The following is a 23,090-nucleotide window of genomic DNA, read 5'->3' on the forward strand; positions in this document are numbered from 1 at the left end:
GCAGGAACTGAAAAATTGATGGGAAAGTGAGAAAAAAGCCCACTTCCTAATAAGCCCTTTATTCCTCAAAGAAAACATTAGGTTCCTACACTGGTAGAGTTCATTTTTAGAAACTGAGAAAAAGGGACTTCCTTGGTGGCACAATGGTTAAGAATCTACCTGCCGGGCTTCCCTGGTGGCGCAGTGGTTGAGAATCTGCCTGCTAATGCAGGGGACACGGGTTTGAGCCCTGGTCTGGGAGGATCCCACATGCCGTGGAGCAACTAGGCCCGTGAGCCACAACTACTGAGCCTGCGCGTCTGGAGCCTGTGCTCCGCAACAAGAGAGGCCGTGACAGTGAGAGGCCCGAGGACCACGATGAAGAGTGGACCCCGCTTGCTGCAACTAGAGAAAGCCCTCACACAGAAACCAAGACCCAACACAGCAAAAATAAATAAATTAATTAAGAATCCACCTGCCAATGCAGGGGACACAGGTTCGAGCCCTGGTCTGCGAAGATCCCACATGCCATGGAGGAGCTAAGCCCGTGCGCCACAACCACTGAGCCTGCACTCTGGAGCCCGCGCTCTGCAACAAGAGAAGCCACTGCAATGAGAAGCCTGCGCACCGCAACGAAGACCCAACGCAGTCAAAATAAATAAATTAATTAAAAAAGAAAAAAAAAAAAGAAACTGCGAAATGTGGGAAGTTGTTAATAAATGACTGCTCCGGGGCATGAAAGCATGAAAAGTCCCTTTAATTACCTTCTACTACAAGCAGCTTTGTGGATTTCTGAGTCTTAAGGAACTGTTCAGGCTATACTTAAGTAGAAATTGAAATATACATTTGAAAAAAAGAACCACAACAAGTAGACCCACTGTATATAGTAGTCTATATTCAGGCTTCAGTGGAAAGGGAGTTTGGGGAGAGTTGATGGGGAAGGAGGAGTGATTTAAGCAACTGGGTGAGTGTTGGTGCCATTTGCTGGGTGAAGGAACACTGCGGGGAGAACTAGATGGCAAGGGCAAGAGTGTATTTATCTGTGGAACCAGAACTTAATAGACAACTAATTAGAGACATAATATGGGTATGTAGGTATGAGTTGGAAACTCAGAAGAGAGTGGAAGCTAGAAACATACTGTATATTCATAGACACACATGTATATACACATACATATGTATGTTTGGAATTCTTTGTGGTCTTTTTCAAAGCAGAAAAGTCTCTTAAATCTAAATCCATAACCATAAAAACAGAAAATTTGTAACAACTTTGATACAGCAATTCCTATCCAAGGACATTACCTTTAGAAGTTCTGACACAAATATCTAAAGATTTATGTACAAGAATGCTCACTGTAGTATTGTTATAGGAAAAAAAGTAAATGGCCATCCCTAAGGTATTATGATACGTTCATAACATTATGGAGTGGTATGCAGCTGATAAAGGATCAAGTAGTTCCACGAGAATTGACAATAAAAGCTTTTCCAAGATAGACTGTCTAATGAATAAACAGATTACAGAATAGAAATTATAGTGTAATCCTATGTATGCAAAAAAGTTGGACAGACAAATTTTACATATCCATAGAAAAAGCCTCAAATGATATCCATAGGAAAAGCCTCAAAAAGCCTAGCACTTAATAGGGCTTTTTATGCTGGGAAATGGGAATATAGAGTAACATTTACTTTCTGCCTTATATACTGTTGTATTTGAGGACTTTGCAATGAATATGAAATACATTTCTACTAATTTTTAAGGCTTTTTTTGTTTTTAATGGAAAAGTCTCTGCCCTCAAAGTGCTTACACTTTATGGGTCTTAAGTCAGAAGAGTTTCCCCCTTCTATTTTTTACCTTCTCCCTTAATGTTATTAAGGAAATCCTCTCAGAGACCTTGATGATATCTTGGAGGAAAAGTCAGGAAAGCTGAAAAATAGTAAATTGAAGGACAATGTTTCAGCAAAGTGACCAAAGATGGCGAGGCTTGGCTGAGGCCTCACGAGGCACTGGCCAGGTGGCACCAGAGGCTGAGTGAGTGAGTTCAGGCAGCCTGGCCTGGCTCAGCTATCAGGACCACCTGCCTCCCATCCCTGGCTGGTCGAGTGGGCCAGACTGCGATAAGACAGGACGAAAATGGGTGACCGGCTGTGTGGTCTATGGTCATGAAAACAAATGACTTCTTTGGGCCACCACAGACTGCTGAGCTTTCTCCACAAGACAAACCTGCCTCGCCTTTCCATGAAAAACTGCTCTGCCGGCCAAAGAGGGAAACCTGGGAGCAGATGACACCACTGGACTCTGTCTCCTGGCCCACGAAGGAGCTGGGTTCCAATCCTAAGTTACTCAGTAAAAACCCATGACACTGTAGAAAGTGGCGGCAGGAAGGATGGTCCCAGACCACCTACAGTGTTTACTTGGCAGGGAATGAGAGCAAGGGGACTTTCATGTTCTGTTCTGAATTCAGTACAGATCAATCAAGGTCTGACAGCTAACAGACAGGACACCAAACTGGGTCAATTCAGCAGAGTTTAATGAAGGGACCACTTATAAGGCAAGGATAGGGTACAGAGGAGCCATTAAGGATGGTACCCTGGGCTACAAACAGTGGGGCACCATTACCAGCCTTAGCCTTGGAGGGCCAAGGGTAGGGGCTGGTGGCCCAGAGAGAAAGAGCCCTTGGGCAGGTCCTAATGGCAGGAGACCTTGGGCGGAGGGATGCTGCGGCCCTGGCGATGCAAGGAGAGGGCTGGGAAGCCAATGTCCAAGCCCGCTCTCCTGCCTTACCCCACCACCTGCTGGTTCACACCACTAGCCAACCAACAGGAAGCCAGGGGAAAAGGGAGTCCACTGATGCAGTCTCCTGGGGGCTCAGAAGAGGGTGGAGAAGGGAGGGCATGAATCAGGGAAGGTGGGGGAAGAGATCTCCCACACTGTGGAGCTGTGGAGTTTGAATCTTGGACCATAAGAATGTATTTGTGTCTTACTTTCCATAAGGCACACCACAAATTCTTAGACAAATCAGTTCTTAATTGAAAAGCCACCTGGATATGTAACTCCCTCTCTGGGAACATCCTATATACTCAAGAAAAGCATCTTCCATTCCTACAAATACAAACATTTTAATCTTTCATGGGAATGCCTATAGAAGCCTTGCTGATTTATTCTTTACTGACTTATTCATTATTTTTCAGCAACAGAAACATACAGTAAATGAGGCCTTCTCGCGTTTTGTTTTATTAGAATGTGTACAAAGATTGACCTAAAATAAAATAACTGTGCTTCGGATAGGAGCTGGTGGCCATGATAGCATTCCATGACGTCTTCCTGGGCAACGTAACCTGAGAATGAGTTCTGGACAAAAAGAGCCTTTCATTGGTCTCAGTTGCTTAGCATGCTACCTTTCTACAGGACTTTTTTTTTTTTTTTTTAATATTTATTTATTTATTTGGCTGCACTGGGTCTTAGTTGCAGCATGTGGGATCTAGTTCCCTGACCAGGGATCAAACCAGGGCCCCCTGCATCAGGAGCTCAGAGTCTTAACCACTGGACCGTCAGGGAAGTCCCTCTGCAGGGCTTTTAAATACATATTACCTTGAAAAAATTTATTGAGTGAATGACAAAATTCTACCTGGAAGTTTGATGAAAGACATGGGGGAAGGAAAGTGACTTTATTGTGTCCCTAGCATGAGTCATTTCTTAATTTAAAGAATTAGGCAGCTGGAGAAATGCTGAGCAATGCTTGATCTAACATACACTGTATATGCAAAAGGAATACTTGGGACCCACATGTCCACATATAGATTGGAGACATAAAGGCTAACTTATAGAGGAAAAAGAAGTTTAACTTAAACTGGACCACTGATACATCAACGAAAGTAGGTTTAAAAAACAGTCACCAGCCTTAGTTACCCATGTGTGGTAACGACTACAGAGATGGGTCATTTTCTTTTTCCCCCAACTGTAAAACTGACACATGTTCCTTAAAAAAAAATTTCAAACTCAAAGAAAAATAATCATTTGAAATACTACCACTTAACATTTTATTGAACATCCTCCAAGACATGTCTGTATGAATATATAGAAAGTATTTTACATAAATGAGATGAAACAGCATCTGCTGTTCTGTAACTTGTTTTCTGAAATCAACCACATATTATATAACTTTCTGCTTACATAAATCTAATTATCATGTGTGTTCCACTACAATGGCTTCTATTTATTTGCTAGTGTATGATTACCCTCATATTATAAATTCCTTGGCGTGAGACTGCTGAGGCGGGGCTTCTAGAAAGTCCTCCAGACCACGGTTCCCCACCACCAACAGCACCCAAGGGTGCCCACGTGCCCCCCACACCAGAGCCACGACTGGGCTTTGTCAATCTTCGTAATTTTTGCTAATCTGATCAGCGAAAAAGAAATCTAACTTTTACTTTTATTTTTGATTTGGTAATGTAAGATTGCTAATGATGACTTGATAATGCATGCAATATGTTTCATGTCCATTTATACTTCTCATTTTGTGAATTGTCCCGTCATCTTTAAATTTCAACCTAAAAGCGTTACATGTGTTATACATTAATACATAACCTTTGTAAATAATGCAAAGACTTACCATGAGCTTTTAAAAAATCCTGCCGTCTCCTCCCTGCCTTTTATAAAAAATAAAAAGGCAGATTTGCTCTTGAACTAAGTGACAGCACCCGAGGGCCTTTCTGCGGCTGGCCCATTCTAGGACAGAGCCTCACTGAGTGTGAACTTACCGCACCGGAACACGGAGAGCTGGGCCAGCATCGGCACTTGGTAGGATTTCCCATCAGCTGCCACAAACGTGCGCTTCTTTGTGTTCTCAGGCTGAAACCGTGATTTCCATAAACCCTTAAAATACACTGCATTGACCAGGACCAGTCTGGTGAGGACACCGTCGAGAAGATCCGGGGACAGCAGATTGTCGATCATACCTGTGCAGTCAGAGAACAGACACAGAGGACACTCAGGACGGGCAGTCCGTTTGGGGGCAAAAGGCAGCTGCAGGATCGGGGGGAATGAAAAATCTGAGAAATTTTAAGATTCAAAGATTTGTAAAATTTAAAATTTCAAAGATTTATAAAAGAACTTTTACAATATCCTGTTGTCCCTTCTAATTTTTTTCCTCACTAAAAATTAAAAGCTGAAAACAAGTTAAAAATCAGAGAACCAGAAAAGACTTCAGAGACCCTCTACTTAGGGTTACCAAACTTTTCATCCAGAAATTCTTTTATAGGGGCTTCCCTGGTGGCGCAGTGGTTGAGAGTCTGCCTGCCGTTGCAGGGGACACGGGTTCGTGCCCTGGTCAGGGAAGATCCCACATGCCGCGGAGCGGCTGGGCCCGTGAGCCATGGCCATTGATCCTGCGCGTCCGGAGCCTGTGCTCCGCAATGGGAGAGGCCACAGCAGTGAGAGGCCTGCGCACCACAAAAAAAAAAAAAAAATTCTTTTATAACTAATTCCCCATAAACCCCATATTTTAAGAACATTTTGCTCATCTGCATAAGCTATACTTAATTCATAATTAATTTCTGTTTTTGATAATAACTGACACGTATGACTGCCAGTGAGGGCTTTTGGTCGGCACAAGATAAACAGTTGTCGTGTTGCTTTGTTGTAACCACTGGGTTGATTTAATCCCAGTTAAAAATAAAGGAACACTTCAGCCTGTGCAATGTTATCAAAGGCAAATGCTTAATTTCTCTTAAGATTTTAGGAATGTTGAGCATTAGTTTGGAATCCCTGATTATTATATAGCTACTTAAAGAAGAGTTGAGACTAAAATTGGTATCTATATTTATGGGTCAGGGATCCATTTAGGCTCATATTATAGAGATAAAAAGAAACGGGGGTCTCTCCTAGAATAATTAATTGTTAAGGAAGATGCTCTTCACAAGATATCAGGATGGTCCAGCTTGTTTGTGCAGGAATGAAGCACACACAACAGTTGCAATTTCAGGATGTTCTTGTGAAGTCACAAAGGTCCTTCTAAAGTGCCACCTGTGCTTAAAGCTTTGAATTTTCATTTAGGTTCCTATTGCTTGGTTTTTGAAGATTCAACTGTGTGTGTGTGTGTGTGTGTGTGTGTGTGTGTGTGTGTGTGTGTGTGTATGGCTTTAAGAGAGATCACTAACACTAAAGCTATTAAAAATTAGTTCAGTGTAGCTTTTAGTCCAACTTTTAAAAAATGTTCATAATGTAAATGCAAGTTACAATACATTAAATGGTGAGAATAAAACCAACAGCTTCTAAAGAAGCAAGAATATCTGATTCAGCAGAGAGAGCTTTAAGTTCTTTGAAATGAAACTCAAGAAGATTTGGAGGTACAATAAACAGATGTTTACGTCAGTCATGGTAAAGAAGCACACTTGGAGGATTCCCTGACCCACAGGGCGCCCGGCAAGTCAGTGTCATCATTGCTCATTACATACACAAGGGGGCACCAATGCCACCTTACATCAGGATCTGGAAGGAAAATACATGCGATATAAATAGCCATCGCTCAAAGCAAAGCAGCATCTGTGAACAGACTCTGTCCTGTGGGAAGGAAGTGAGAACTCTGTGCTCCAGTGATAGCAAGTTCTTGAGAGTTGGTTTCCCAATAGCGAAGGCTGTGTTTTGACTTTGCTGGGACCATTTCCCAGTCCAATTCCTACTTGCCTTTGAGACATGGCTCAGTGGTCCCCTCTTCTTATATCTTTTCTCTGTCACTCCTCCCTATCTTCTGGAGTTTCCATAAAGCCCAATGCTCAGCACCACCGTTAACACTGCAGTATTTTATTCTAGCCAAATGTAGCATCTGTCTCCCTCAACTAAACTGTGAGCTGCACAAGAGCAAGAACCCTGTCATTCATTTTTTAAAAATCACACCTAAGATTCTATGTTCACTATTCTGTTGTTGCACACCGAGAGTCTGAAGGAATCTCTTCTGCCCTTTTTTCCTAAGGTAAATAAAGCCTCTTATTGCCACTGGTAGAACTAAGATATAATAAGGGGGCACAAAGAAATAAAAAGAAAGGATAAAAGAGAAGTGTAAGAAATGCATGGTTCAGAGGCAAGGAGGCACATGGGGGACCTGCCATCAATAACTGCCATAAACATGCATCCATCACCCATCCACCCATCCATCCATCCATGTATCCAGTCTTTGATGTCTACCTAAGAAAAAAAAAACAAAATAAAAATAAAACCCGCCCTTCCAAAAGCTATAGATAAGAGGGAAGTGGAGGCTGATATAAGTGACTTGGAAATGCAACTGTAATAAATATCTTCAAGTGAAAGTACTTAAGGATGTGAGGGCAAATAAGAGGGGAATCTGATCTGGTGGATGAGATCAGGGATGGATGGATTCCTTGAGGAAGTATTACCTGAGCCAATGGCTATAAAAATAGCTCACATTCGTTGAACATTTGCAAAGTGCCAACCACCTTGCTAAATGACTTATTATTATTTATAGTCCCATAACAACCTTAATGTTATTATAACAATTCTAGTAGGTACCACTACTATATCTCCATTTTACAGAGGAGAATGCTGAGGCACAGGGAGGTTAAATAACCTGCCTAATGGTACACAGCCAGCAGGTGGCAGAACTGAGGTTCAAACTGGGCACTCATGCTTGTAACTATTATTCCATTCATGAGATAGTGTGAAATGAATAGGCAAAGGGCAACGGGGAAGGAAAGCATTCCAGGTAGCAGGATGCACCAGGGTGGGGGAGGGGGGCGGGGGGCGGGTTCTGTGATTGGAGCGAGGATGGCGAGTATGAGAGTTGGGAGGAAGCCCGCATGGTTGGGGCTGAGGCCGCAGAGAGGTGGCAGGGCGGCCCCAGCCAGGCCATCACCACATCCCTAGCACACTGGAAAGGCTCCCCCACTCTCTGCAGGGCAGGATCTGCCATCACGCAGCAGTCTTCCACACGTGGACAGTTTGATCATCAGGATCCTTCTAACACCTCACGTATACACAAGCGCCTCTGAGCGGGCAGTTTGGAAATTTGTGGGAGTGTTTCTGGTTGCAAAGACAGTGGCCAGAGGTGCTACACATCCTGCAGTGTTCAAAACAGCCCAAACAATGAACTATCCTGCTTTCAAAGGCCCCGCTGCACAGTCACATTCTTGAGAAACCTGCTCCTTGTCATCTGAGCCCAGAACCTTATTCTTTTTCCGGTGTAAACACAAAGTATCTTTTATTTTGCATACTTTTAATGTATGCTGAATTTGTCAGGAATGTGACTATCACGCAAACCAAGTAGAGTCTGTACTTGTTTTGCTCGGAAATTTACCAAGAGTCTTGCAGCATTTTAGAAAAAACTGCCTCAAGGATGGTAACACAGCCCGTGGTTTTTGTGTCGCCAGTGCAGTGTGCCTGTCTCGGTCTGCTTTTGTGGCTGTCAATTCACAGTCAATGTGAATGTCAATTCTTGTTCTAAGAATCTGACTGTTACGTATTCAGGGGTGGCTGTACCCAAGGGTTTCCCTACTGAACTACATCTATAAATAACTTTTGTTTTTCCTGGTATTACAGTTTGGCATTATATTAATTTTTAAAAAATTTATGTACATGTGCATAGGTTATATGAGCGACGAGTTTCATTTCAGGAGAGTAAACAGAGAGAAAATCTTTGTTTAACAGAGGGAGTTAGGTCTGCAGGGTTGATAATCACTTTTCTAGCCCCATCGCTTTCCCTTCCCCAGTTGCTGTGAGAAATGCATTGAGTCAGTGTGTGTTCAAGTGGTTTGAAACGGTCGGGCGGCATCCTGAGGGACTTACTACTCCCAGGACACAGCAAAGAAGGTTGGGTGGGCGCTGACACGTCACATCATACAGCTACCAGCAGCTGAGGGCCATCAGCTTCCTGCCTCTGTTCTTAGCCCTACAGGCTCAGAAAAACACACTAACCCCCTCCCATTCGCTGGTCTCCTGCATTTCTGTTGTGAGAGGCCTGGACCCACTGACTGCTCCGCCCTTTCTCTCTCAGAGCCCCACGGCTCAGTCCGCCTGATCATTTCGTGGTTTCAGGAAGGGAGCACCGTGCAGGATCCTGTTGAAAAGGGATGTCACAGGTTTACCAAAACCACACGCTGGCTCGCCTCCCCCCTCCAGAGAACTCCCCATCCGGCTCTTCTCTAGCCCCTCACATGGTTTGCAAATATTCACATCTACAAGTCTGGAGGGAGACCGCGGCGGGACTTACTTTAGTGCAGAATGCTAGGTCCCTGCCTCAGAGATTCTGCCTCAGTAGATTGGGGTCCAGAGATCTGCATTCCTTTTTTTTTTTTTTTTTTTTCTTTGGGACCTCACATGGTTTGCAAATATTCACATCTACAAGTCTGGAGGGAGACCGCGGCGGGACTTACTTTAGTGCAGAATGCTAGGTCCCTGCCTCAGAGATTCTGCCTCAGTAGATTGGGGTCCAGAGATCTGCATTCCTTTTTTTTTTTTTTTTTCTGCTTGGGAATCTTTTCTGCTTGGGACCAGGGATTGAACGTGGGCCCTCAGCAGTGAAAGTGCCTAGACATAACCACTGGACCACCAAGGAATTCCCCAGAGATTTGCATTCTAAACACACGCCCCAGGAACCACGCTTTGAGAGACATGACGCGAAAAGCCAGAGTTTCCCCAAGTTTTGCCTTTGGGCTTACTCTCCTTATTGAGTCTGTTTTGCTTCCACTCTTGTGACTTTAACTCTCCCCTTCGGTGAAAAACGGTTCCCAAATCTCTATTTCTAGCCTTAACTTTCCTCCGATGTTCTGGACCTACCTCTCCCTCTGAATGTTTCCACCTGAACCTGAAGTTTACAAATTAACAGGCTAAAAACAATGATGTTAGACATTTCTTCAGTTTCGTGGAGGGAGAGATGCACGTGCACAAGTAATCACATAGTGTGGATGTGCTCTAACGAAGGGTGCAGTCGTGGATAAGCATATGCCCATCATAACCGGGGGAGGCACCTACTTCCTGGTACGACAGAAGCAAGAGGTGAGGAAGGGGAGGGGAGAGGGAAGGGGTAGGGGCATCGCAAGGTCAGGGGGTTAAGAGGAACAAACAATTAGGTATAAAACAAGCTACAAGAATGTATTGTACAACACAGGGAATATAGCCAGCATTCTATAATAACTATAAATGGAGTATAACCTTTAAAAATTGTGAATCACTGCTTTGTACACCTGTACCTTATATAATACTGTACATCAATTATACTTCAATGTAAAAAGAAAGAGGCAAGGAAGGTGTGGGGAGAGCTCAATCCCGAATCTTAAAGGTCGAGAAGCACATTCTGGGCAAAGAGAATGTGGATACAGAAGTAGGAAGGAATGAGCACTAAAACCTTCAAATCAGACAAGGGCCTGTGGGCAGGGCCTCTGGAGATGAGATGCTGCGAAGAAAGAAGAGAGTCTGCAGAGCGGTATTCCACCCTGCTGCCCGAGAGCCACGGGGAGACAAGTCCCCAGGGGGCACAGGTGATGGCAGCAGGAAAAGGGTAGGAAGGCGGACTGAGCCGTGGGGCTCTGAGAGAGAAAGGGCGGAGCAGTCAGCGGGTCCAGGCCTTTCACAACAGAAGGGCCACCGGACACGCAGGCCCCAGAGACGGTCTCAGAGCCCAACTCACGCTTTCATTCACAAAGTGGAAAACCACGCCCGCTCATTCCCGGGAACCGTGGCCACTCACCCCTGGTCTCGTTCCTAACCCACACGTTGATGGAGTCACAGGCGGAGGCAGGGTCTTCGAAGTTCGCGTTCCGGACTTCACACTGAAACACGTCTTTGTTCCTTGTGACGAAAGGCACTTCCATCTTAAAGCCATTCTTCACAAACACGGCATTGGCCACCGTCACGATATCTTTATTCTTCTTGGAGACGATGGCCTTGTTGATCTTCTTTAATACTTTACCCACTCCTGAAGGAGAAAGGAGAAAATGCAGCAATATTTCCGCAAGAATGTAGGAAGGCTATTATTTTTTTTAATATCTTCTATATTGTGGCAAATAAGAACAGTAGAAACAAAACTAGTACGAGTAGCAAGAGAATAAGTCATCTGCTTTCTCAGTGGCCTTCTGTTAAGAAAAGGGAGGGCGTAGAACGAAGTGTAACTATTAATAGCCCCTAAAGATCAATTGCGCTTCTAGCCTCAAAGCAGGCATCTTCCAGGCCTTCTTCACAACTTCCCCAAGTAGACCTGGCTCTCCTGGAAGACTTTCCTGGCACCAGGTCAACAGGGAGACTGGAAAGCTCTTCAGTTACGTAGCCGTGGAGGAATAAACCAAAGGACTCTTCCTAATGCCGTCTCTCTTTCTTAACAATCTTAAGCGCTATTTCCTTTCTTGCCAAAGATTTCACACGATTTTTCTCTATTTTGGGGAAAAAAAAGGTATAAAGTTGAGCATCCGAAAGACTATAAAAAATGGCCATGTGCCACCATCCAAGAACAAGGTGATTTTTACTTGATACGAAACTCACAAAGTAAGGGAATTCGTTTTACGGCGACATAAGCTTTATTTTACGCAGGCCATTCATACATGCTCCATTTAGTTTCAGAGCATGGAAAAGAGGGAAATAAGTTGTAAAGGATGAAATGTGTTCCTACAGAGAGCTCGAATTACAGACCTGTCTTACTCGCTTGGGGTCCTTTCAAAATGACACTGTCCTAAAACAACCGGCAGAGTAACCTTGACAGTCCCCTGGAGAGCTGACCTGTCATTCTTAAGTAATGGCAGGTAAGAGCCCCACGGTTTGGCCCTTTGTGAGACCTCTGGAGACTGCACCCCTCACGGGTTCTGTGGGGGCGGGCCCAGCAGGAGTGGGCAGGCACGTTGTACAACGAAGGGACCAGCAGACTTCAGAGCCCAATCCCGGCACTTGTCCCTTTCAAGCTCCTCCACGGTCCCCAGTCTCCTGCCCAGAAGAGATCAGGGCAGATCCTCCTCCTGTGCCCCAGACTGTCCTGCCTCTGCCCTCAACCAGAGCGCCGCTGTCTTGAGTTCTCAGAGGCTGAGCCCAAACCAGGGCCTGAAAACCCACCCGGGCTCCCCCGATGAGTCTGTCATGTGAACTGAAGTCATTCCACAGCTCGACAGCTAGTGATTTTGGAGGAAGAAGAGATGGGGGTTGGGGGGACTTGCCAACAGACCAATATTGTCAAAACTTTAAAAACACTAGTGAAAATGAATGTGGTCCAGCGGGAAGACAAACAACGACAATCCAGTTGCTCGTTGGGAATGGTGCTTGCCGACAGGGCCTGGGTGGTGCTGGGAGAGGCCAGGAGCCCCGTGGGTGATTCACTATGAAGTTACAAATCACCAAGAGTTCTGTGGGCTTCCAAGCAAGGGCATAACGGTGTGTTCCAAATATTTAGTCCCCTGGTGCTTCCAACAGGTAAACAAACTGCAAACTCATGCAAAAGTTTAATGCCCTGTAAACAGAGCGGGGCAGGTGGGCATCTCGTGCTGGCAGCCCCCGGGGGCTACACTGAGAAGGATCAAACTGGGGCGCAGAAGGGACCCTGAAGTACGCAAACCCCCATCTCTCCTCCTCTCCCAGCAAAGGCGTCAACATGGTCAAGATTCCTAGAACTTTATGGCCAGTGGGAATGGAGGAACATGGGTGGGAAAACGTCCTCGCTTCCCAATAAAGCAACTAAAACCTGGACGTCAGATGTGACTTGTCAAGGTCACGGCACAGGCTGGTGCCAAGGAAGGGCTCCAAGGCTGGCGCTGGCCCATGCCCAGCACTGTGGAGGGGGCAGTGGAAGGGGACTCGGGTGAGAAACCTGAGCTAAAGCTGAGTGACAGAACTAGGAGATGTAAGCTCTTAAGCTTAAACAGGTAATTAAAACAGGGCTTTCTTTCAAGAAAACGAAACCATTCCTATTGGACCTTACTTTTTTTTTAAAATTTATTTAATTAATTAATTTATTTATTATTTTCGGTTGTGTCGGGGCTTCCTTGCTGCGCGCGGGCTTTCTCTAGTTGTGGCGAGCGGGGGCTTCTCTTGTTGCGGAGCATGGGCTCCAGGCGCGTGAGCTTCAGTAGTTGTGGCTCTTGGGCTCTAGAGCGCAGGCTCAGTACTTGTGGCACACGGGCTCAGTAGTTGTGGCTCACGGGCTTAGTTGCTCCGCGGCATGTGAGATCATCCTGGATCAGGGCTCAAACCCGTGTCCCCTGCATTGGCAGGAGGATTCTTAACCACTGAGCCACCAGGGAAGCCCTGGGCCTTACTTTTAAACAAACTTCCTTTATAGCTTTTTATTTTGAAATAATGATAGAATCACGGGAAGTTGCAAAACAATATACAAGGTGGTCCCGTATATTTCCACTTTTCACCCAGTTTCCTGCATGATGGTAGTACAGATCCACAACGAGAAAACTGCCACTGGTGCAGTCCCCAGAGCTCATTCACTTGTTTTACATACGTATGTGTGTGTGTGTGCGTGCGTGTGTGTGTGGCTCTATGCAATTCTACCCCCCATGGAGATTCGTGTGTCTGCCACCTCAACTGAGACGCAGAGTGGTTCCATCAGCATAAGGCCACCCCAGGCTGCCCTCCATGGTCACACCCACCCACCTCCCCAGATTATGGACTTAAAAGTACGTTCACAGCCATGATGCATTCTGAGCCCTGTACAACATAGAGGGGGGGCAGACAGGAAGTTTTCTTGTTAGAGATGAGAAAACAGGGGCATTCAAGGGGTCAAGTGACTGCCCAAAGCCCCACAGCTACCGAACAGAGACGAGAACCCAGCTCTCCTAACTCCTAGCATTGCCACTGTGCCTTAGAGGAGACTGGCCCTCAAGCCCTGGGGGCACCAGCAAGACCCCTCCCAGCTGCTCTGCTCCTCGGTGTGGTAAGCAAAGACCAAGCCAGGGGCCCTCCAGACTGGGACTCCTGCACGGCCCGCCAGCCAGGCCCAGGCGCACGCACCATTCACGCCGTATCTCATCACCGTGGTGAGCTGCTTCTTGGTCCTGCCGTCGGCTCCCAGCTGAAGCATCCCCAGGACGGACGCAATCCCGTGGGGGGAAATGACGATGTTGTCATGAGGCCGGGACTTGACAATCTGATTGAACACCTGGATTCCTGTGTCCGAGCCTAGTTCCTCCAGAGACAGGGGGTTGAACTGGGAGCACACAGAGGGCAATGTCACGGTGGCCACGAGGAGAAAGGGAAAATGCCAATTCATGGTTCCTTCTGGCAAAGGACAACCTGAAAAATGAAATCAAGAAAATATGTACATTCTACATTTAATGAATACTTTTTTGGAGGCTACTTTGTACTCAGCTAGATATGATTTACTATATACTCAGTGTAACTGAATGTCTTAATATATTCAAGACACAACAGTGTAGATTAGATTGTTTTCCTTTATATATATTTTGTTAGGGGGATGCAGAGCGAGAGGAAGGAAACTTCCACTTGCTGGTCCCAACTCTGTGCCAGACACAATTCTAATCATTATTCCATCCTTGTTACTGCCCTTCATCCAATCACACCAATATTTACTGAGAGCCTACTGTGTGCCAGGCACTTGTCTAAGTGCTGAGCATAGAAATGTAAGTAAGATGGCCAAGACCCCTGCCCTCCTGGAGTTTATATTCTAGAGGGGAGACAGAAAATAAACCAGGAGGCAATAAAGTCATTTCAGAGGGGGATCAGGCCACAACAATAAGACACGGTGATGTGAGTGAATGGAGTGGGGGAGCATGGGACAGGACAGGCAGGGAGGCCACCTCTGCAGAGGGACACGCGTGCTGAGAGCTGAGTGACGAGAAAGGGGGGAAGGATGTGCCAGGCAGAAGGACGGCAGGGCGAAACCCCTGAGGTGGGAACAAAGGTGGATTGTTGGAGGTTGGTGTGCCAGCGATGTAAGGGACATGAAGGGGAGAGGTTGGGGAGGAGGTGAAGAAGAAAAAGGGGCCAGATCCTGAAGGGCCTGTCACACCAGGTATGACTCTTGCATTTCATTCTAGGGGTCACGAGAAACCACTGGAGGGAGCTCCCCGCTGGCGCAGTGGTTAATACTCCGCGCTCCCAATGCAGGGGGCCCGGGTTCGATCCCTGGTCAGGGAACTAGATCCCAGATGCATGCCCCAACTAAGAGTTCGCATGCCACAACTCAGGAGGCTGCGTGCCGCAACTAAGGGGCTGGTGAGCCGCAACTAAGGAGCCCGCGAATCAAAACTAAGGAGTCCACGTGCCGCAACTGAGGAGCTGGTGAGCTGCAACTAAGACCCAGTGTGATCAAATAAATTAAGAAAAAAAAAAAAAAAGAAGGCACTGGAGAGTTTGAAATAAGGGAGTGAATCCCTTGGGTTGCTGTGATTATCTTATAACTACACGCTTTCTTTTTCTTACCATATATATAACTTTCTTAATTAATGAATTGTTAATGAAAATAAATTTAAGTGACACCCTTAAATCTACAAGACAGCAGAACAATTGGCAAATTCATCGTTTGTGAAGATGGCGTTGTTTACACTGATATTCTCAATTACAGTGATTTTTTTTTGAAATATGCTTTCTTCCTTGATTACCACTTACTGAGCTTGCTTTGGCTGTGACAAGCAAGAGGTAGGAAATTTACATGTGTTTATGGAAAAGCAAATACTTTCATTAAATAAGAACTTAGAAGCGGCAGCTGGTAAAACAAAAGCAGAATTTGAGATGTGGCTAATTTGGTTCCTCCCTTATAGACCCGAGCTTCTGATCAGCACAAGTTTCCCCAGGAAGCAATTTGTCCTCCTGTTATGTGCATTTACATGGGGGAAGTTGGGGGTGTCTGCAGAGAACAAGAAAGAGGGGAGCCTTTTAGAGAGGAGACCTGGAGCGAGGGGAAATAACGTCCATGTGCTCCAGGGAAAGAAAGGGCATCAGGACAGCATCGGGCAAAACGGGCACGTGTGTTCCCTTGTCTTCCTCTCTACGTACTTGCCCTTCTTCCCACCCAAGTAGATGTTCAGTAAATATGTGTGGGATTGAACCTGATGGCTGATACACTTTCTATTTTTGTTCATTCTTTTTCATTGCATCAAAATAATGTTTATTGAGTGTGACTAATTTAGTCCTGAGCCTCAGTCACTCTTAGCTCCAAACACTTCTCAAGCAGGGTGAAATTCACTGGGGTGGGAAGAGGCCTGTCAGCAGAGGCAGAGTTCCCCGCCAAAACCCTACCAAACACTCAGGGCCCCAAGGTGAACCATTAAGGCCATCGTTCAAGGTGATGGTGCAATTTTCTTATATGTTGGGGAAAAAGCACATTATAAAAAATTTAGAACATTCAGAACTTACCCAGCGCTCAATTGTAAAATGCTTGTATAAACGCAGCCCGTCTAAATTCAAAACATGTAAGTGACCTACATACACTCCCACTTGGGGCTTTCCAATGGCCAGAGTGGCCTGTTTTGACTTTGGCACCTTGGACTGTCTCTAATACCACGACAATCCCGAGTTACTTTCAGCCTGTTGGATAATGGAGCGCTTCCAAATCCTGAATGGAAGTTCTACTCATTTGGTCTAAAAATTAGACATTGTGTCCGCTCCCCTGCTTCTTTCTTTCTGGAAATAAACTTCCCCTTTAACATTTAATATACTACCAAGGCATCATAAGTATAAAACAATATGTACCTTCTTTGTTACAAATGGCCAAATTCAGTGACTGGCACCAACGCCATCACTCTGAACTGTTGACTCTTGCATTACGATGGCTTCTGGCATCTGCCTTCAGTATGCCATTAGCTATTCTCCCCAAGCTTCCCAAAGAAATCCTCCTGGATCAGCAAATATTTGAATAAATATTTGAATCTGCATACTCATAAAGGACATCAAATTGGTTTTGCCTCTGATAGCTTAAAGTTGATTCACCCACATACTATATAGACTTATGTAGAAGACTGTAAAACGGGTAGAAAACAACAGTAACGAGAGAAAGCTAAGTTCCAAGGTCTTGGAAATCAGCAAAGACAGTCTCCCAAATAAATACCCACCTTATTTGGCAGAATTTTTCTTGGTTGTGAATTTTTTGCTAAAAGAACAGTTTCATTATAAAGTGGGGGAAGGCTGCCAGGGGTGTTTTTCTTAGCTCCTTGGATTTGGGAAGTTTTTGTGAGATGTCTGTGTGTAGTTTCATAAAAGTGCATTGGGACAGTGTCAGGGGCTGTGCAGAACTCGGAATCAGAGCAGTTTTTCTTTCTTTAAATTGTTTTGAATTTTATTTATTTATTTATATAGCAGGTTCTTATTAGTTGTCTATTTTATACATATTAGTGTATACATGTCAATCTCAATCTCCCAGTTCATCCTCCCCCCCCCACCCCCCCATGGCTTTCCCCGCTTGGTGTCCATACGTTTGTTCTCTACATCTGTGTCTCAACTTCTGCCCTGCAAAACGGTTCGTCTGTACCATTTTTCTAGACTCCACATATATGCGTTAATATACGATATTTGTTTTTCTCTTTCTGAATTACGTCACTCTGTATAACAGTCTCTAGGTCCATCCACGTCTCTGCAAATGACCTAATTTTGTTCTTTTTATGACTGAGTAATATTCCATTGTATATATGTACCACATCTTCTTTATCCATTCATCTGTCGATGGGCATTTAGGCTACTTCCATGACCTGGCTATTGTAAATAGTGCTGCAATGAACATTGGGGTGCATGTGCCTTTTTGAATTATGGCTTTCTCTGGGTATATGCCCAGTAGTGGGATTGCTGGGTCATATGGTAATTCTATTTTTATCTTATTTATTTAGGTTTTTAAATTATTTATTTATTTATTTTATTTTTGGCTCCACTGGGTCTTCGTTGCTGCACACGGGCTTTTTCTAGTTGTGGTGAGTGGGGGCTACTCCTCATTGTGGTGCACGGGCTTCTCACTGCAGTGGCTTCTCTTGTTGCAGAGCAAGGGCTCGAGGCACACGGGCTTCAGTAGTTGTGGCACGTGGGTTCAGTAGTTGTGGCACATGGGTTCAGTAGTTGTGGCTCGTGGGCTCTAGAGAGCAGGCTCAGTAGTTGTGGTTACGTGTCCCCTGCATTGGCAGGTGGATTCTTAACCACTGCATCACCAGGGAAGTCTGGTAATTCTATTTTTAGTTTTTTAAGGAACCTCCATACTGTTCTCCATAGTGGCTGTATCAATTTACATTCCCACCAACAGTGCAAGAGGGTTCCCTTTTCTCCACACCCTCTCCAGGATTTATTGTTTGTAGATTTTCTGATGATGCCCATTCTAATTGGTGTGAGGTGATACCTCGTAGTTTTGATTTGCATTTCTCTAATAATTAGTGATGTTGAGCAGCTTTTCATGGGCATATTGGCCATCTGTATGTCTTCTTTGGAGAAATATCTATTTAGGTCTTCTGCCCATTTTTTGATGGGGCTGTTTGTTTTTTTTAACACTGAGCTGCATGAGCTGTTTATATATTTTGGAGATTAATCCTTTGTCCTTGATTTGTTTGCAAATATTTTCTGAGGGTTGTCTTTTCTTCTTGTTTATAGTTTCCTTTGTCATATATAACCTTTGTCATGTTAAGGTAGGTTCCCTCTATGCCCACTTTCTGGAGAGTTTTTATCATAAATGGGTGTTGAATTTTGTCCAAAGCTTTTTCTGCATCTATTGAGAAGATCATATGGTTTTTATTCTCCAATTTGTTAATATGGTGTATTACATTGATTAATTTGAATATATTGAAGAATCCTCACATCCCTGGGATAAGTCCCACTTGATCATAGTGTATGATCCTTTTAATGTGTTGTTTGATTCTGTTTGATAGTATCGTGTTGAGGAATTTTGCAATTATATTCATCAGTGATAATGGTCTGTAATTTTCTTTTTTGGCAGTGTCTTTTTCTGGTTTTGGTATCAGGGTGATGGTGGCCTCGTAGAATGAGTTTGGGAGTGTTCCTTCCTCTGCAATTTTTTGGAAGAGTTTGAGAAGGATGGGTGTTAGCTTTTCTCTAAATATTTGACAGTATTCACCTGTGAAGCCATCTGGTCCTGGACTTTTGTTTGTGGGAAGATTTTTAATCACAGTTTCAATTTCATTACTTGTGATTGGTCTGTTCATGTTTTCTGTTTCTTCCTGGTTCAGTCTTGGAAGGTTATACCTTTCTAAGAATTTGTCCATTTCTTTCAGGTTGTCCATTTTATTGGCATAGAGTTGCTTGCTGTAGTCTCTTAGGATGCTTTGTATTTCTGCGGTGTCTGTTGTAACTTCTCCCTTTTCATTTCTCATTTTATTGATTTGAGTCCTCTCCCTCTTTTTTGTGATGAGTCTGGTTTTAAAGGTTTATCAATTTTGTTTACCTTCTCAAAGAACCAGCTTTTAGTTATATTGATCTTTTATTGTTTTCTTTGTTTCTATTTCATTTATTTCTGCTCTGATATTTATGATTTATTTCCTTCTACTAACTTTGGGTTTTGTTTGTTCTTCTTTCTCTAGTTCCTTTAGGTGTAAGGTTAGATTGTTTATTTGAGATTTTTCTTGTTTCTTGAGGTAGGATTGTATTGCTATAAACTTGCCTCTTAGAACTGCTTTTGCTGCATCCCATAGGTTTTGGATTGTCGTGTTTTCGTTGTCATTCGTCTCCAGGTATTTTTTGATTTCCTGTTGGATTTCTTCAGTGATCTTTTGGTTATTTAGTAATGTATTGTTTAGTCTCCATGTATTTGTGTTTTTTACATTTTTTTCCCTGTAACTTATTTCTAATCTCATAGTGTGGTCTGAAAAGATGCTTGATATGATTTCAATTTTCTTAAATGTACCGAGGCTTGATTTGTGACCCAAGATGTGGTCTATCCTGGAGAATGTTCCATGTGCACTTGAGAAGAAAGTGTAATCTGCTGTTTTTGGATGGAATGTCCTATAAATATCAATTGAATCTATCTGGTCTATTGTGTCATTTAAAGCTTGTGTTTCCTTATTAATTTTCTGTCTGAATGATCTGTCCATTGGTGTAAGTGAGGTGTTACAGTCCCCCAGTATTACTGTCTTACTGTTGACTTCCTCTTTTATAGCTGTTAGCATTTGCCTTATGTATTGAGGTGTTCCTATGTTGGGTGCACATATACATATACATTTATAATTGTTATATCTTCTTCTTGGATTGTTCCCTTGATCATTATGTAGTGTCGTTCCTTCTGTTGTAACATTCTTTATTTTAAAGTCTATTTTATTGATATGAGTATAGCTACTCCAGCTTTCTTTTGATTTCTGTTTGCATGGAATATCTTTTGCCATCCCCTCACTTTCAGTCTGTATTTGTCCCTTGGTCTGAAGTGGGTCTCTTGTAGACAGCATATATATGGGTCTTGTTTTTGTATCCATTCAGTGAGCCTCTGTCTTTTGGTTGGAGCATTTAATCCATTCACATTTAAGGTAATTATCGATATGTATGTTCCTATTACCATTTTCTTAATTGTTTTGGGCTTGTTTCTGTAGGTCCTTTTCTTCTCTTGTGTTTCCCACTTAGAGAAGTTCCTTTAGCATTTGTTGTAGAGCTGGTTTGGTGGTGCTGAATTCTCTTAGATTCTGCTTGTCTATAAAGCTTTTGATTTCTACGTCAAATCTGAATGACATCCTTGCTGGGTAGAGTAATCTCAGTTGTAGGTTCTTCCCTTTCATCACTCTAAGTATATCATGCCACTCCCTTCTGGCTTGTAGAGTTTCTGCTGAGAAATCAGCTGTTAACCTTACAGGAGTTCCCTTGTATGTTATATGTCATTTTTCCTTTACTGCTTTCAATAATTTTTCTTTGTCTTTAATTTTTGTCAATTTGATTACTACGTGTCTCAGCATGCTTCTCCCTGGGTTTATCCTGCCTGGGATTCTGTGCTTCCTGGACTTTGGTGGCTACTTCCTTTCCGATGTTAAGGAAGTTTTCGATTATAATCTCTTCAAATGTTTTCTCAGGTCCTTTCTCTCTCTTCTTCTGGGATCCCTATAATGCAAATGGTGGTGAGTTTAATGTTGTCCCAGACATCTCTTAGGCTGTCTTCTTTTCTTTTCATTCTTTTTTCTTTATTCTGTTCCATGGCAGTGAATTCCACCATTCTGTCTTCCAGGTCACTTATCTGTTCTTCTGCCTCAGTTACTCTGCTATTGATTCCTTCTAGTGTATTCTTCATTTCAGTTATTGTATTATTCATCTCTGTTTGTTTGTTCTTTAATTCTTCTAGGTCTTTGTTAAACATTTCTTGCATCTTCTTGATCTTTGCCTCCATTCTTTTTCTGACGTCCTGGATCATCTTCACTATCATTATTCTGAATTCTTTTTCTGGAAGGTTGCCTATCTCCACTTCATTTAGTTATTTTTCTGGGGTTTTATCTTGTTCCTTTATCTGGTACATAGTCCTCTGCCTTTTTATTTTGTCTTTCTTTCTGTAAATGTTGTTTTCATTCCACAGCCTGCAGGACTGTATTTCTTCTTGTTTCTGCTGTCTGCCCTCTGGTGGATGAGGCTATCTTGTGCAAGCTTCCTGATGGGAGGGAATGGTGGTGGGTAGAGCTGGGTATTGCTCTGGTGGGCATAGCTCAGTAAAATTTTAATCTGCTTGCCTGCTGATGGGTGGGGCTGAGTTCCCTCTCTGTTGGTTGTTTGGCCTGAGGCAACCCAACACTGGAGGCTACAGGCTCTTTGGTGGGGCTAATGGTGGACTCCGGGAGGGCTCACGCCAAGGAGTACTTCCCAGAACTTCTGCTGCCCATGTCCTTGTCCCTGCGGTGAGCCACAGCTGCCCCCAACCTCTGCAGGAGACCCTCCAACACTGGTAGGTAGGTCTCATTCAGTCTTCTATGGGGTCACTGCTCCTTCCCCTGGGTCCTGATGTGCACACTACTTTTTATGTGCCCTCCAGGAGTGTCGTCTCTGTTTCCCCCAGTCCTATCAAAGTCCTGCAATCAAATCCCGCTAGCCTTCAGGTCTGATTCTCTGGGAATTCCTCCTCCCGTTGCCGGACCCCCAGGTGGGGCTCACAACCTTCACTCCAGTGCGTGAACTTCTGTGGTATAATTGTTCTGCAGTTCGTGAGTCACCCACCCAGAAGTTATGGGATTTGATTTTATTGTGCTTGCGCCCCTCCTACCGTCTCATTGCAGCTTCTCCTTTGTCTTCGGATGTGGGGAATCTTTTTTGCTGAGTTCCAGTGTCTTCCTGTCAATGATCGTTCAGCAGTTAGTTGTGATTCTGGTGCTCTCACAAGAGGGAGTGAGTGCACGTCCTTACACTCCCACCATCTTGAACCAATCTCCAAATGAATCATCAGAGCTATTTTTGATTTACGTTCTGGGCATAACTTCTTCTTGGTCTCAGTTTCCTAGGCTAAATGCTCAGTGGTCTAAACTCACCTGGCTTGTGTACATGTCCAAGACTAAGCTTTCACTTCTCTCCAAAGTTAAGTAGGCAGGAAAGTGGGTATTAATCCATACATTATTATAGGCTGAGAACATTCCTAATATTAACACATATTCATGTCCAAATAGATAGTCTTTTACATGAAATAACTGTTGGAGTTATTAGGCTGTGAAATGCTTATTCTCTAGAATGAAGAGATTCTCATTATGGGAAGAACATAATAACACCCTGTTTTATTTTTTAAGAGAAATTACACTTTAAACTTTCAAATAAGGGAGGGAATAGACATGTTGCTCAAATGTATAACATAGCATTAATATGGACAATCATAATCTATATAATATTTCAATTTCTTGAATAATCTTTTCTTAACAGTGAAAAAGTCTCTACTTTAGGCCATCCTTGGAGGGAGATCATATACCTATAAATAAAGCCATTACCACAGGCATATCCTTCCATATGTGGGCTTCTCTTTCCCCATGGACTTCTAGTTTCTCTTACTCCAAACCTTTCCTTTCCAGTGTGGGGAATGTTTTTGAAGTATTTGGGTGCTGCTTTGAGCTTTAAGTAAGATTTAGTGTTATAAACAATGGGTTGGTAGTTTTGAAATGCCAGACTCAGAGAGCATCCCTACCACCTATATAAATGTACCACCTGCCAGTGGCAGGCATTAAAGAAACACACTCTCTACAGGCCTCATGGCTTCAACCATCACTTCTAGACAGATGATACTCTGATCTGC

At 43.8% G+C, this 23,090-nt stretch overlaps 1 protein-coding gene across 2 annotated transcripts in view; it reads right to left on the bottom strand.

Annotated features, from left to right (window-relative positions):
- The window catches only part of SERPINE2 (serpin family E member 2), a 28,115-nt gene extending 13,912 nt beyond the window's left edge, over positions 1 to 14,203 (bottom strand). The window contains exons 1-3 of one of the 2 annotated variants that reach the window (XM_007459341.1): positions 13,922 to 14,203; positions 10,674 to 10,901; positions 4,738 to 4,935 (exon numbers count right to left, since the gene is read on the bottom strand). In XM_007459341.1, coding sequence (XP_007459403.1) covers positions 4,738 to 4,935; positions 10,674 to 10,901; positions 13,922 to 14,180 — 685 coding nt within the window. In that variant the 5' untranslated portion in view covers positions 14,181 to 14,203. The remainder of the gene's footprint in view (positions 1 to 4,737; positions 4,936 to 10,673; positions 10,902 to 13,921) is intronic. The other variant, XM_007459342.1, reaches the window with a different exon arrangement.
- Positions 14,204 to 23,090: the final 8,887 nt, after the last annotated feature.

This window comes from Lipotes vexillifer, unplaced genomic scaffold (genome assembly GCF_000442215.2).
Source record: "Lipotes vexillifer unplaced genomic scaffold, Lipotes_vexillifer_v1.1 scaffold517, whole genome shotgun sequence".
NCBI lineage: Eukaryota > Metazoa > Chordata > Mammalia > Artiodactyla > Lipotidae > Lipotes > Lipotes vexillifer.